This window comes from Mastigoproctus giganteus, chromosome 9 (assembly GCF_048544385.1).
Source record: "Mastigoproctus giganteus isolate SK-2022 chromosome 9, ASM4854438v1, whole genome shotgun sequence".
In the NCBI taxonomy this organism is placed as follows: domain Eukaryota; kingdom Metazoa; phylum Arthropoda; class Arachnida; order Uropygi; family Thelyphonidae; genus Mastigoproctus; species Mastigoproctus giganteus.
Genome location: NC_143583.1, coordinates 45,789,093 through 45,803,352, shown reverse-complemented (window position 1 = coordinate 45,803,352; position 14,260 = coordinate 45,789,093). Strand labels below are relative to the sequence as shown.

The window sequence follows — 14,260 nt, the reverse complement described above, 5'->3', positions numbered from 1 at the left end:
ACCTTGAGTGTGGCACCATCTAATTGGTATGTTATTTTGGGATTACTGCTACCCAATTACATTTATCAATGTTAAACCTCAACTGCCACTTCTCAGACATCTGCCTAATTTTATAGTTCTTCCTAAAATAGTACACCTTGTTTCCTGTCATTAAGCACACTTCCATCCTTTGACAATAAACATGATATGCCTTCATCAATATTGTTAATAAAATAACATAAACATCCAACACTGAACCCTGAATTACTCCATTAATAACATTTGTCCAGGAGGAACAGTACACCCACTTATAACCACCCCCCTGTCTTCTGCCATGACCAACTTTAAATCCATAGTAGTAATTTGCCCCTAATACTGCACTGTTCAAATTTATACAGCAGTCTTTCATGTAGAACAGCTCAAAAGCTTTACAGAATTCTAAATACAGGCAGTTCTCGCTTTATGAGTTCTCGGGTTTACAAGTTTTTTTTTTTTCCCCCAAGTATCAAGTATCAACAAAATCGAAAATATGAAAATTAATTGCAAAAAATGAATGTTAAACATTCATAAATACCGCATTCCAAACCACATGCGTAGCTATACAGTGTACCCAGCTTCATGATATTAATCCATTCTAGAGACACCATCGTATCGTTAAAATATCGTAATGTGAACCCAATAACACATTGTTTTTTTGGTAATTCGTTTCAAGATCGCAGAAGTTGAAATTTTCGCTGTATAACTAAGCTATTTATCTCTCTAAAATGTCATTTTTATGGTTACGAGCGTGGCCTTAAGGCCATATAAAAGGTTGTGAGTGTGGTCTGTAAATTGTATTAGTTACCAATTCAAATCATTAAAATGAACTACCCTTTCATCATCATCATATGTTCCGTTATAAGAATCAATTTTAAACGCCTTTGTGATATTTTTCTAAAGCACATTTCTGGAGTCACGACCATAAAACAATAAAAACAATTTGCACTTTCCGGTTTATTGGGTTTTTTGTTAGTGCAAGCAATTATAAACAGGTAGTAAACTCAATATTCTTGCATTTGCAAAAATACCAATAGCTGGAATTGTGTGGTTTTTTTTTTTTATGTTATTATGGTGAAATGTGTTTCCCCTTTACTGAAATCTTCAATCGTATAAAAAACATAAATAAATTTTCAAAATCTTCTCTTCATTCCTTTTTTTAAAGCTTCGTAAACTTGTTACTCCACCCGAATAGTATTAGTTGCAATTTGTGTGTGCCGTGAAAAATGCTTATGCATGCAATCGTGAAATTTATAATTAAAAGAGATTATCTTGGAAACAAACGTCTCCTGAAACATATCTGAAGAAGACGACTCCTTGTGCAACGAATCAACGAGTGTACATTTAGTCGATGATGATGATGAAGAATAAATATTCTTTAATATTTGTAAGTCGTAAATAATTTCTCTATTATTATAATGTGTTTGATTTTACAGGTTACATTTTAATTTCTTTCGATAAATCAATCATTTTTTAAACATAGACTAATTAGCTAACTAATTTCATTGTTGAGAACGTAACCCCTATTTTTAACCTTATGTATATGTGAAATAAATTCCCGCTTTAAGAGAGCGCGATAGGATCAAATTAACTCGTAAAGTCGAGAACTACCTGTACAGGTAACTAAAATAGTACACCTTGTGTCCTGTCATTAAGCACTTCCATCCTTTGACAATAAACATGATATGCCTTCATCAATATTGTTAATAAAATAAGAAACGTCCAACACTGAACCCTGAGTTACTCCATTAATAACATTTGTCCAGGAGGCGCAGTATACCCACTTATAATCACCCCCCTGTCTTCTGCCATGACCGTGTTATATGGGACTAAGAACCAGTACAAAAAGGAGGGTTTCGTTCCCAAAGCTAACAAAAATAAGCCATTTTTTAATGCCATAACTATCAGAAACTTAATTTTAATAGTAGTAACTTAAACAATAATAATAAAACAAACGTCTTATCTTACAAACTGTGATACTTGTATGTGAGATAATATACATTCATTTAATTTTCTTCTTCTTCATCGCTGCTAAGTGCAATCTCTTCTGCAGCATCTAGATTTCATGTACCTTCTGCTCTCTTTAAAAATCACAAACTGCACTCTTCAAAGACAATTATTTTTTATGGTCTCAAACAAGCACAAGTTCAATAGCACAGAACCTAACCCAGGAATCTCCAAACAAAATACTGTGGACTCCCACTTTAAATGATACATGAAAATCAGAAAAATATTTTCCAGTTAGCAAAATAAAAATAAATTTATTAATTGCTTATCATTTTTACTGTTTTAAATTTTACAACTAAAAAAAAAGTCAGTGAACAGAAATATCAATTAGTATGTACATATTAATTAAGCTATGTATGTAAGCATAAATTAAAGAACATGCCATGCACAAGATGCAACAAACACGATACAGAGTAATGAGTTTCTGAAAATTATTTATGTTTTTTATATGATTGAATATTTCATGGAAGGGGAAACACATTTCACCATAATAACGTGAAAACCCACAGAATTTCAGCTATCGGTACTATAGAAAATGCAAGAAGATCAAGTTTACTACTCATTTATAACTGATTACACTAACAGAAAAGACCAATAAACTGGAAACTGCAAACTGTTTTTAATGTTTTATGGTAGTGACCTCCAGAAATGTGCTTTAGAAAAATATCACAACGGCAATAACAACTAATGAGTCAACAGCAGGGATTCACAAAAAGGAATGGAAACGTTGAAAATTAGGGTTTTCCCACCACAAAAGCTCAAAAATACCGTGTTATGCAAGATTTCCAGCAATTCTCAAACCCTATTAGAGCGAAATCTTGTTGTAGAAGTTTGCAGCAATCAGGATTGCTGCAATTTATCAATCGTGTTAGAGTGAAACCGCGTTGTAGAAATACCGTGTTATATGGGGGTTGCCTGTATAAGATGTCAAAATTATTGTTTGCAGTTCCTTTGTTACTGCATTAGTAGCTAATCAGATTGGTCAGACAAGGTTCTCCACCATAACACGCTGTGATTTAAATACCTCTTTAATTACTGATTCCATTATTGTCCCTGGAACAGAAGTCACGCTTACAGATCTATAATTGATCACCCTTTGATATCCCACAGTTGCACACCTCAAATCTACAGGAACCTCCTCTGAATCCAAAGACACTCTCATAATTATGGCCAATAGTTTGCTTACTTCTTTTTGTCGTTTCTTTTAATATAACTGGATAGATCCCATCACCCCCAGATGCTTTATTTACTTTTAGCTTCAGCAATATCTCTTCCACTTTCTTCTCAGTTAAAATGAAATCATTTAGCTACCAGTTATAACTTGGTAGTTATAAGTTTAGCTACCAGTTATAACTTGGTAGCTACCAAGTTATTTTAGCTACCAGTTACTTGGTAGTTTAGCTACCAGTTATAACTTGGCAGTAGCACACGCTCTTTGAGTAGACCGGGGTTCAAGCCCCTGCCTGCTGAATACGGTCGATCTGCCAACCCGCACTGGACCAGCGTGGCAGATTATGGTCCATTTCCCTCAGCATGAATTGTTGAGGAGGCTTCCACCCTGCAGTGGGTTGATAATGGCTGCACTTTTTTTTTTTTTTTTTTATAACTTGGTGTACTTCTGGCATTCTCATCCCTAAAAACTTCTTCACATATGAATGCAAATGCAAATATTTATTTAGTATGTCAGCAACCTGAACAGGATCATCAATAGTTATGACATTCATATTTAGTGGACCAAAACTGTTTATCCCTTTCCTTAGAGTATCAACATATACTAAGAATTCTTTTCTACCTTTATTTGTATTCTTAGATAAAGACTTCTCGTAATCTGCCTTAGCTTGCATAACTCCCTTAGTGACCTGCTTGCAGAACACTGGAATCCTACAGCAAGTACACAGTTGTACTTGCTGTAGGATTCCATATCCCCTACTAATTTGTAATCATCCCTCACATTTTTCCATTTAGGTCTAATCTTCAAACAATATCTCTTTTACTGGTATAAGGGAGGGAATTGTCATAAATTATTTTTCATCGTTGTTTTTTATATTTAACTTTTATTTCACTATAATTTTATCAGCGATCATCTTCATTTTTAAATCATGATTTATTTGACACAATGTCTTCAGTCCCTCAAGGTTTTGTGGAGGGTTTGATGGATCTGGGGTTGGGTTAGGGCTTCGGCTGTGATCCCAGCATGTCAGATCGCTCATGTGCTAAGAGTGATGAATACATTAAATTATTTTAAAGAAGTTATTATACATTTTTAAGTCAGTCTTATTTGAAGAGTATGGTGCAGAAGTCATCCTATGAAGCAGTATTGAGGTAAACTCTTTACATATTTTTAAGTATTGACAAAACATAGGATATATTGAGCCTTAGTAGCTCTTAGTTTCATGGTATAAAATGCTTAGTAGCTTCTACGATTACTTCCTATTTATAATATGCAGATGGTGTCATTGTCAGTTGGTCCCACTGAAAGAAATTTAAAACTGTCTAAGATCACTGTAGTCACCTTTACAAAAGCAAAATCCCTTCCCTTTACCCTTGACAGAAGCTATATCTTTAAGTAGATTCCACATCAATATATTATGATCAATACCACCTAGTGGTTCAATTATGTAGATATTATTAATTCACGAAGAGCCATTGCTGATAATCAGATCAAAAGTACTGCTTTCTCTTGTTGCCTCTCTACCATTCCAATGTCGAAAACAGTCATCCAGTAAATCCAGAAAATTTCTGCAATTGTGTGTAAGTGACCAACCCACAAGTTCCAGTCAAAATTTAGAAAGTTAACGTTCCTATTATGAGACAGTCCTATCTACTGGCCTATTCCACTCATCTATGTAATTGTTCATCATATTCATCACAGTCATTCAGCCTATAGTAGACTCATATGCTCATTTTAGTCTTCCCAGTGATTATGTCACACCTGGGTTTCATGACTGGTTACAGAATTATGTAATCCAGCAAAATGAGTCTCAATGAATAGCAAATGTTTTCTAAACAAAGAATTGGGAGGAACTGCCTTAGCAGCATGAATACTGTTAAAAAAAAGTTACTGGTGATTGAAATAATGTTGGCTGCAGTATCCAAATCATCAATAACTTTTTTTATAGAATCAAAATTTTTGTCATAAAACAATTAGCATTAGCATTAGTAGAGGCATATGATGCAAGAAAGCAAGCTTATTCAGCATCAGCCAAAAAAAAAAAAAAAAAAAAAAAACCCTCTCCCATTTCACCCCTCCGTTCGTTCGAAATACCTGTCCAGTTGAGCTTTAAATTTGTTTAGGCTATTAACTTCAACAACAAGTGATGGAAGTCGGTTCCACCAACCAACCACCCGCTGGCCAAAGGCAAATTTCCGCACATCTATCCGACATCCGTCCTTCTTCAATTTGAATTTATGCCCTCTGAGGTGATTATTCTGAGAAAGATGAAGAATCCCATTGGCATTGAGCATGCTCAAACCATTCAAAGCCTTATACACCTCTATCAGATCACCTCGCCAGTGCCTAGTCTCCAGACTCTGTAATTTGCAAAACTTAAGCCTTGCTTCGTAAGAGCAACCCTTTGTTCCATTTACTAATCTTGTTGCCCTTCTCTGTACCCGTTCCAGCAGCTCTACATCCTTCTTGAAATGAGGCCTCCAGACCTGTATACAGTACTCAAGATGTGGCCTAACCATTGCCTTATACAAGGGAATAATCACCTCCTTATCCCTGCTAGAAAAATTCCTGTATATCATTGACAAGACACCATGAGCTACTCTTGCAGCTCGTCTGCACTGCTCAGAGAACTTCATATCTGCCTGCACAATTACCCCCAGGTCCTTTTCATTCTCCACCACTGTCAGTGTAGTACCGCAGAGTTGATACATTGCTCTGGGGTTACTGTTACCCATATGTAGTACTTTACATTTGTCAATGTTAAACTTCATTTGCCACCTCTCAGCCCATCTGTTCAACCTTTCCAGATCCTGTTGCAGCAGCATAGCGTCAGTAGTGTCCTTAACGACCCTGCCAACCTTTGTATCATCTGCAAACTTAGACATTAAACTTGATATCCCATCATCAATATCATTCATAAACACCGAAAACAACAATGGACCCAACACTGAACCTTGAGGAACTCCACTAATAACATTAGTCCACGTTGAGCAGTGTCCATTGATTACCACTCTCTGTCTTCTGCCACTCAACCACCCCTTTATCCATAGCAGCAATTTGCCTCCAATGTCACACTGCTCCAATTTGTGTAGCAGTCTTCCATGTGCAACAGTATCAAAAGCCTTTCTAAGATCCAAATATATAATATCAAAGTTATTCCCTGCATCCAGTTCTTTTGTGACTGCATCATAGTATCCAATCAAGTTGGTCAGGCAAGACCTGCCCTTAACAAAACCATGCTGCGTCTGAGCTATAACTGAATTCTTGTCTAGATGATCCTGCAGTGCTTCTTTAACCAGTGCCTCCATTAATTTACCTGGAACAGAAGTTAAACTAACAGGTCTATAATTACTTGTGTCAGCCTTTGATCCTCCTTTGTGAATTGGGGTTACATTTGCACATCTCCAGTCTATGGGTACCTCCCCTGAGTCCAAAGAAGCTCTCATAATTATGGCTAAGGGTTTGCTTACTTCCTTTGCTGCCTCCTTTAAAATAACTGGATAGATCCCATCCACCCCGGGTGCCTTTTTTATGTTTATCCTCAACAATCTCTCCTCCACTTTCCTCTCAGTTATTACAAAATCATCCAGCTCACTGCCAATGTTTACTTTACCTACATCATTCTCCTTCCTGAATAACTCCTCATGCGTGAATGTAGATGCAAAATACTCGTTTAGATTGTTAGCCACCTGAGCAGGATCCTCAACTGTTGAACCATCAATATCCAGTGGACCAATCTGGTTCATCCCTTTCCTTCTCGAGTTCAAGTATGTAAAGAACTCCTTTCTGTTTTTCTTTGCATCCTTTGCCAAGGATTTTTCGTAGTCTGCCTTTGCCTGCCTAATCTCCTTTGTGACTTGGTTACAGACCAACTTATATCTATCATAGGCTTCCATGTCACCCATTAATTTGTATGTATCCCATGCATTTTTCTTCTCTGCCACATGTCTCATTAGTCCATCTGACAACCATTTAGGCCTAAACCTTGAACAATATTTCTTAGTTGGTATGTAAAGCCTGGTAGCCACCAAGATTAGTTCCTTGAATGCTTCCCATTTTGAGTTTGCTGTTGGTAACATCATCAGTTGGTCCCACTGTATAGAATTTAAATACTGTCTCAGACCATCATAGTCGCCTTTACGAAAACAAAAACCCTTCCCTTTACCTCTGATGGTAGTTACCTCCTTGAGTAAATCCCACTTCAACACACTGTGATCACTGCCACCTAGTGGTTCATTTATCTGCAGATTCTTAATGCATGAAGAATCACTGCTGATAATCAGATCAAGAGTATTGCTCCCTCTTGTTGCCTCACGAACATGCTGATGTAGAAAACAATCATCCAATAAATCCACAAAAGCCTTGCTAGTGTGCGAGTGACCAACCCACAAATTCCAGTCAATATCTGGGAAATTAAAATCCCCCATTATAAGACTCTCTGATTTACTGGCCCACTCTATTTCCCTGTACAATATATTATTATACTCATCAGAGTCATTAGGCCTATAGCACACTCCTACTCTCAATGTTGATTTCCCTATGCTTATGTCACACCAAACTGACTCGACACTGCCCTGTCCATCGATGTCAACTGGCTTCACTTCCTTTGACTTTATGTGTTTCTTAATTAATAGCATAACCCCTCCTCCCCTCCTGTCCTGTCTATCCTTTCTATATACATTGTATTCCCCAAATTCCAGTTCCGCATTACTTATATCTGTGTGACACCACGTCTCTGATATCCCAACAATATCTGCCTTTGATGTTTTGAGCAATACCTCAAATTCATCAAATTTATTTACCAAACTCCTAGCATTGGTGTACACGCAGGTATACATGCACCTGTTTCTATTCTTAGCTACCCTAACACAACCCATGTGTTTACTTGTAACGCAATGACTACCAGCAGTCTCTGAAATATCCTGCATCTTGTTTTTCAGACTTCTGCTCATTTGAATAGAAGCAGTGCAAGAATCACTTCCACCTCTGCCAGTGGCTACTGTTAATCTATTAGTCCTTGTATCCCCCCCAACTAGCAGTTTTCCGACCCACCTAACACTGCCTCGACAGCATCAGCAAAAATTCTTGCACCCTTTCTATTTAAGTGTATCCCATCCCTGTAGAAGCAATCTCTCCTGTTAACAAGTACAGTCCAGGCTGAAAAAAATTCTACCCCTTGAGCCTTGCACAATCCCTCCAGGGCTGAATTGATCGACAAGGCTCTCATCATATACTCCCTCCTATCGTGTCTGGGCAGAATTGCAGACACTTTCAAGTTCAACCCTAATTCACGGCTTTTTTTCAACAGTGACCTGTACTTGCTAAGTAATTCTGCCGGTCTCCTACTCTTAATATCATTAGTGCCAACGTGTACAACTATATCACCTTTTGTGCCCTTAAAAGATGATATCCGCTCTACAACGTCATCAACCTTTGCCCCTGGCAGACATACCCTGGTCCTATTCCACCTATCCTTTTTACAAAGCATGTTCCCCGTTTCCCTGACAATAGAGTCACCAACAACTACTAGTTCCTGTGGGACCAGCGCATTCTGCCTAGGGGGCTGCCCCTGTGTTGCCTGATGACCAAGTGCAAGCTCTGGCGTTGATGTGGGCAGCTGAGAGCTTGATGGGCCCCTCAATTTATTTCCTTCGAGGGCATCCACCCTGTCCTTCAAGGTCTCATAAAGGCCCATAACAACGCTGAGTTGTCGCCTGATTTCCTTGCAACTCCTTACATCGTGCACACACAAAGACATCCCCCTTGGCAGTATCATGTCCCGTACCCGACTGCTCCGCAAACATCAAGCAAACAGTGCATTTTAATAGACTGTGGTTCAGAGGGCAACTGCCCCCCTCAGTTCTCCCCTGAACCACAGCACTCCCATTAGCTTGAGATGCTGCAGTTAATCCCTTTCTGACCTTGTCAAAATAAGCTTTGATGAAAGAGGTGTTACATATATTAGCATCATGGTCATAATAAAGCTATGTATGTAGGGACTTTTATAAAGATTTTAACTTCACCAAAATTTCCCTGTATTGTTTCTGCAAGCATATGTAAGCCATGGGCAAAGGTATTAATGTGAATCAGATTTGGAGAGAAAAACTTCAATGCAGACTTTTTTTCGCCATGGGTCTATTCTCAATATGGCCATAATAAATGCAAAGAATCAATTACAAATTGTGGCAATTGTGTAGTGATTCACATTTTTGAGAATGTTACAAGCAAGTAAATGTGGATAAGATGGTCTGCATCTAATTTCACACATATCAAATAGATAATATAATGGCAACAAACATCTACCGTCTTGATGAGAGGTAGATGGCTAAAACATCTACCATCTCATCAAGACCGATCTAGATGCACTTTTCTTCAATATTTTGAAGAACTCTGTGAATAATATCTTAGTGTATAAATAGATAAATTAGAGATGGATATCTTATTGCATAAGTATGATATTCTTTCTCAAGAAAGACAGATTCATCTGCATTTATTTGATTTACACAACTTTTTTTTTTTTAAACTGTACTGCTTAACTTGTTCAAAAACAGATATTGCTGCTTACCAAGACAAAGTATAGATCCATTGAAAAGTCACCTTTATCTTCCCTTGAGATAAGTGGCTTGGTTAAAGTGATCTAGCAATTTTTCTTTACTTTTTTCTTTCTTTCTTTTTTTTTTTTTTTTTTTTTGTTTTTGTTTTGTTTAGGAGCATTAGCAACTAAGGCCATATTGCTCCGGGATATGCGGTGGTCATTCCCTGACCTTTCCGCATCCTCCGTATTTGGTGGTGACGGGCTCGAACCCTGGTCTAATCAAGAAGCGTGTGCTACGCACTGCTGCTCCTGCCTACCTGGCTACGGAAGCTGTGTGTGTGTTTGTTATTTGTTATTTGGTTTTTAGGAGCATTAGCAACTAAGGACATATTGCTCCGGAGATATGCAGTGGTCATTCCCTGACCTTTCCGCATCCTCTGTATTTGGTGGGCATGGGTTCAAACCCTGGTCTAATCAAGAAGTGTGTGCTACGCACTGCTGCTCCTGCCCACCTAGCTACAGAGGCGCCGTGTGTGTGTGTGTGTGTGTGTGTGTGTGTGTGTGTGTGTGTGTGTGTGTGTGTGTGTGTGTGCACGCACATAAACAGCATTTACAACAGCCCATCATGCCACTTTTTATTGGGGGAGTGTAGGCCCCTGCTCATTGATTCTAATTTTTTTTATTTTATTTATTTTTCTTTGACAGTTTGATTTTTAATTTTAATTTTTGCAGGCATGTAGGTAGCAGCTGGCACCTCTTCAGCACTGCTTGTTGAGCTTGCAAGAATTCTTTTAACATGGTATAAGAGTGTTCAATTGTGTAAATCAATAGTGTTCATTACTCCTTCACTCCTCAAGCAATAAGCCAAACATTAAGGAGTCTTATGTTAGCATACACTTAGGTTGCCACTTTACTAATTGTTGATTTTAAATGGCATATTTTCATAGCCCCTACAAAAGAAAAAAAAAAAAAATGATGAAAAAATATATAATGTGTTTTATTGGCCCCTTTTATCAAAATATATATTAAAGTGACATTTTACCTCTTGATCTGCATCACCCTTTTCATCTCTGTCTTCACTCTCATCCTCAAGGTCTATACTATGCAAACTCTTATCACTGATTTTAGTTACTTCAGTATCATTATCTTCTGATGAATCATCTAAAGATTTTTCACTTTCATCTTTACCCTTCACACCACCATAATTTGCCTAAAAATATATATACTTATTCATCACATACCTATTAATTTTCCAATAACAACATTCTTCTTAAGATGACAAAATTTTAAGAAAACAATTAATGAAAACTGATTTATAAAATTTATAATTATTAATTGTGAATTTTTTTAACAATTACTTGTTTTTTAACTTAGAGTAATTACAAGAGGAAAGAATTGCTGTCCTCATTTCACATGCTATGTTCTATTTTTTTTCACATGTTGAAAAAATAGCATTTATGTATACAATGCAATTTTTTCAAAAAAATAAGACTGTTCAACATTAGTGTTGAATTACTGTCAAATATAAAATCACAGTTTAAAAAAATAATAAAAAAATGTTCTACTTCTAAATCCAAATTCCACAGAATTTCTTCAATTTCAGTCCCATATCTGGCAACAACCAGTGACCTCTATAATCAATTTTGAAATATAAGTGTATCGAGATATAAAAAGAAACAAAATATTCCAAAAATGAAGACTATTTCATACTGTCATTTCCAGCCCTTTCTTTACTGTATCTCAGGTACAGATTTTTTATGCTTTCATTTTGTACTTAATAATTTTACACCTAGTTTTAATTTTACTTTCAATATAAACACTGTGTAGGGACTACCTTGTCTATACTTTGTGAGAGGTATGCAGCTTTTCCTTTTCAATCACATTTTTATTCTTAAATTTTCTCTTACACAGCTATGGGCAAGTATGGAAACGCAGTCCTTTGATGCATGGTCAGGTGTATTCCCCCGAAGAAATACCTGATCATGTGTATCAATGTTTACTTTGACTGACATCAGATTTAATTTTTTTTTTTAATTGCATATGTGCTCTACTTCCCCGATTTGAATTATAGCCAAATTTGCCCACACTTATCTGACGTCAGCTGCCGTTACCTTTATTTGGTATTCTGATGTAATTTAATTTAATTCTATATTTTTTTTTACAGGTTTTTACATTTTAATTTCTTTAATTCAACCTACGTTTTCTAATATTTCAGCTATCTTCTTCCTTCTGGCCTTTGGCTTTATGTGTAACTTACACTGCAATCTTGATTTTTATGTCTCATTTATTATAATATACATATATATACATCTGCATCCATTGCTGCTGCTTTGATGCATTTGCCATATTGAGTTTATTTTTATTTTCCACTATTTCTCCTGTTTTAACTCTTTGGTATTATATTTTATATATATATACAGTAGGCCCTCGATTTAACAGACAAAAAATTCCTGTCCTAAAGGAAAAATTTATACCCTATTTATATCTGATAGTGTCGCACATCAGTCTGATGTGCTGAAAATTCCTTCTAATAAAATAAAGGTTGTTTTACTGCTAGATAATGCACCTGCTCACCCTAATGCTGAGAGGTTAGTTAGCAAGGATGGGAGAATTAAATATATTTTTTCACCTCCTAACATACTTCACTGACACATCCGATGGATCAGGGTGTAATCGTTGCTTGTAAGAGGTTGTACAAGAAGAATTTTTTTGGAAGAGGTGATGGTTGTTTTGGAAGAAACAGAAGATGCAGAAAAAGATACAAGAGGCAACAGGACATGGCAAAATTTACATGCATATAACATCAGATCTGCTATCTTCAACTTAGCAGCTGTGTGGAGAGATATGAAGATCACCACTACCTTGGCCAATGCTTGGAAGTTGTTGTATGACACAGAACTTGGAATGGACTTTGAGGGAGTTGAGGAGTCTAATTTTCGGGACACTCTTCTGAGGGCCGGCAACAAAAATGCAACTGAGAATGATGTGGAACAGTGGCTCAAAAATGATGAAAGCAATCTGGGCTATCAATTTTTTTCTGAGGGAGAGATTGTGGAAAATGTTCTTCATGGAGAACAAGAGGAGGATGATGATTATGATGACAAAGATGAGGAATCAGTTGCACATCATCCTAAATTGTCTGTTATAAGACAATATACAGATGACATCATACATTATATTGAATCATTATCAGATCCTGATGTGCATCCTTATTATGAACATTTTAGAGAATTTCGATCTACAGTAATAAGGAAGCAGCACCAAGGTGTAAGGCAACTGAAACTTGATGATTTCTTCAAGACCACCTCTACCAGCAAGGAATTAACACCTCTCTCTCCATATGACAGTTGTTTCTGACTCTGAAAATTGTGATTCTTTCAATTAAGTTCATATTAATATTGAATATTATGTATCTTTTTCTAACATTTTTTTGTATGTTTTTTATTCAATGAAGTTTAAGAATTTTAAAGTATTTTTTCCCTCTAAAATGGATTTAAATGAAAAAAACTAATGTTCACATTGAAAACAACTTTGTATGAGCTTTAAGGGGAAAAAAAAAACAAAAAGTAGTGGAAACACTCCATTATTTACATTGTATAGTTTTTGACGTGTTTAAATAAAATAAAGTTTGGTTCCTGTCATAAATTTATTTTTATATTTTTAACAGATGTTTTTAGTATAAATTACTCAATGTACATTATAATAATGTTTTAATACATCCTGTACATTGTAAGTTCGTTATTAATATATGTTTTTAAAATACATTCGATTTAACAGACTTCTGGCAATAGCAGACACTCCTTCCCTCAATTAGCCTGTTAAATCGAGGGCCTACTGTGTATATATATATATTAAATGTAATTTTTTTAAAAAGTTACAGTGGATGAAAATGTTTCCGTTGATGAAAGATTAATAAGTCTGGTATGACAGATGCACCTAAATATGCAAAGCAGCATTAAAGGATGCAAAAGTATATATAAGTTTGCATTAATATATTGAATAAAGCATGCATACATGGATGTGAAAATTACACAAAATGCCAGTAACTAGAAGGGTGAGGACAGTAGAAAAGGAAGTGTAGTAGATATGTGAAAGGTGAAAGAATGTTAATATCCTAAAAGTTATGATGAATTAAGTGCAAGGAAGCTTGAGGCTTATGCTGCAATACACAAACCTATACACATGCATGATATTATACAAGATAGACATGATATTATAAAACTGCCTTATAGGACTGCATGTAATCTATTTTGCATAATCTACCTTGAATAATATGCTTATTAGATCATGTGCTCGGCATATGCTGTTCTCTGCACTGCATATGAATAGAATCACAGCCACTAACAGTGGGTACGAGACATATTGATAAATCTGGTTGATCAACATTTAAAAAAAATTACACATACATTCATACCTGATAAATATAGCAACCCAACTGAAATCCAGAATAAAAGCAAACTTCCTGTAAAATGTTCTGCATTACTATTAGGTTTTTTAATTAGAGAAGTAGAGCCATAAAATTCCATGAAGAA

The 14,260-nt window shown here is 36.1% G+C and overlaps 1 protein-coding gene across 1 annotated transcript in view; it reads right to left on the bottom strand.

Annotated features, from left to right (window-relative positions):
- PolE1 (DNA polymerase epsilon catalytic subunit 1) overlaps window positions 1-14,260 on the bottom strand; it is a 650,197-nt gene that overhangs the window by 108,690 nt on the left and 527,247 nt on the right. The window contains 1 exon segment of the mRNA XM_090380641.1: window positions 10,861-10,938. Within this exon segment, the coding sequence (XP_090236767.1) occupies window positions 10,861-10,938 (78 nt within the window).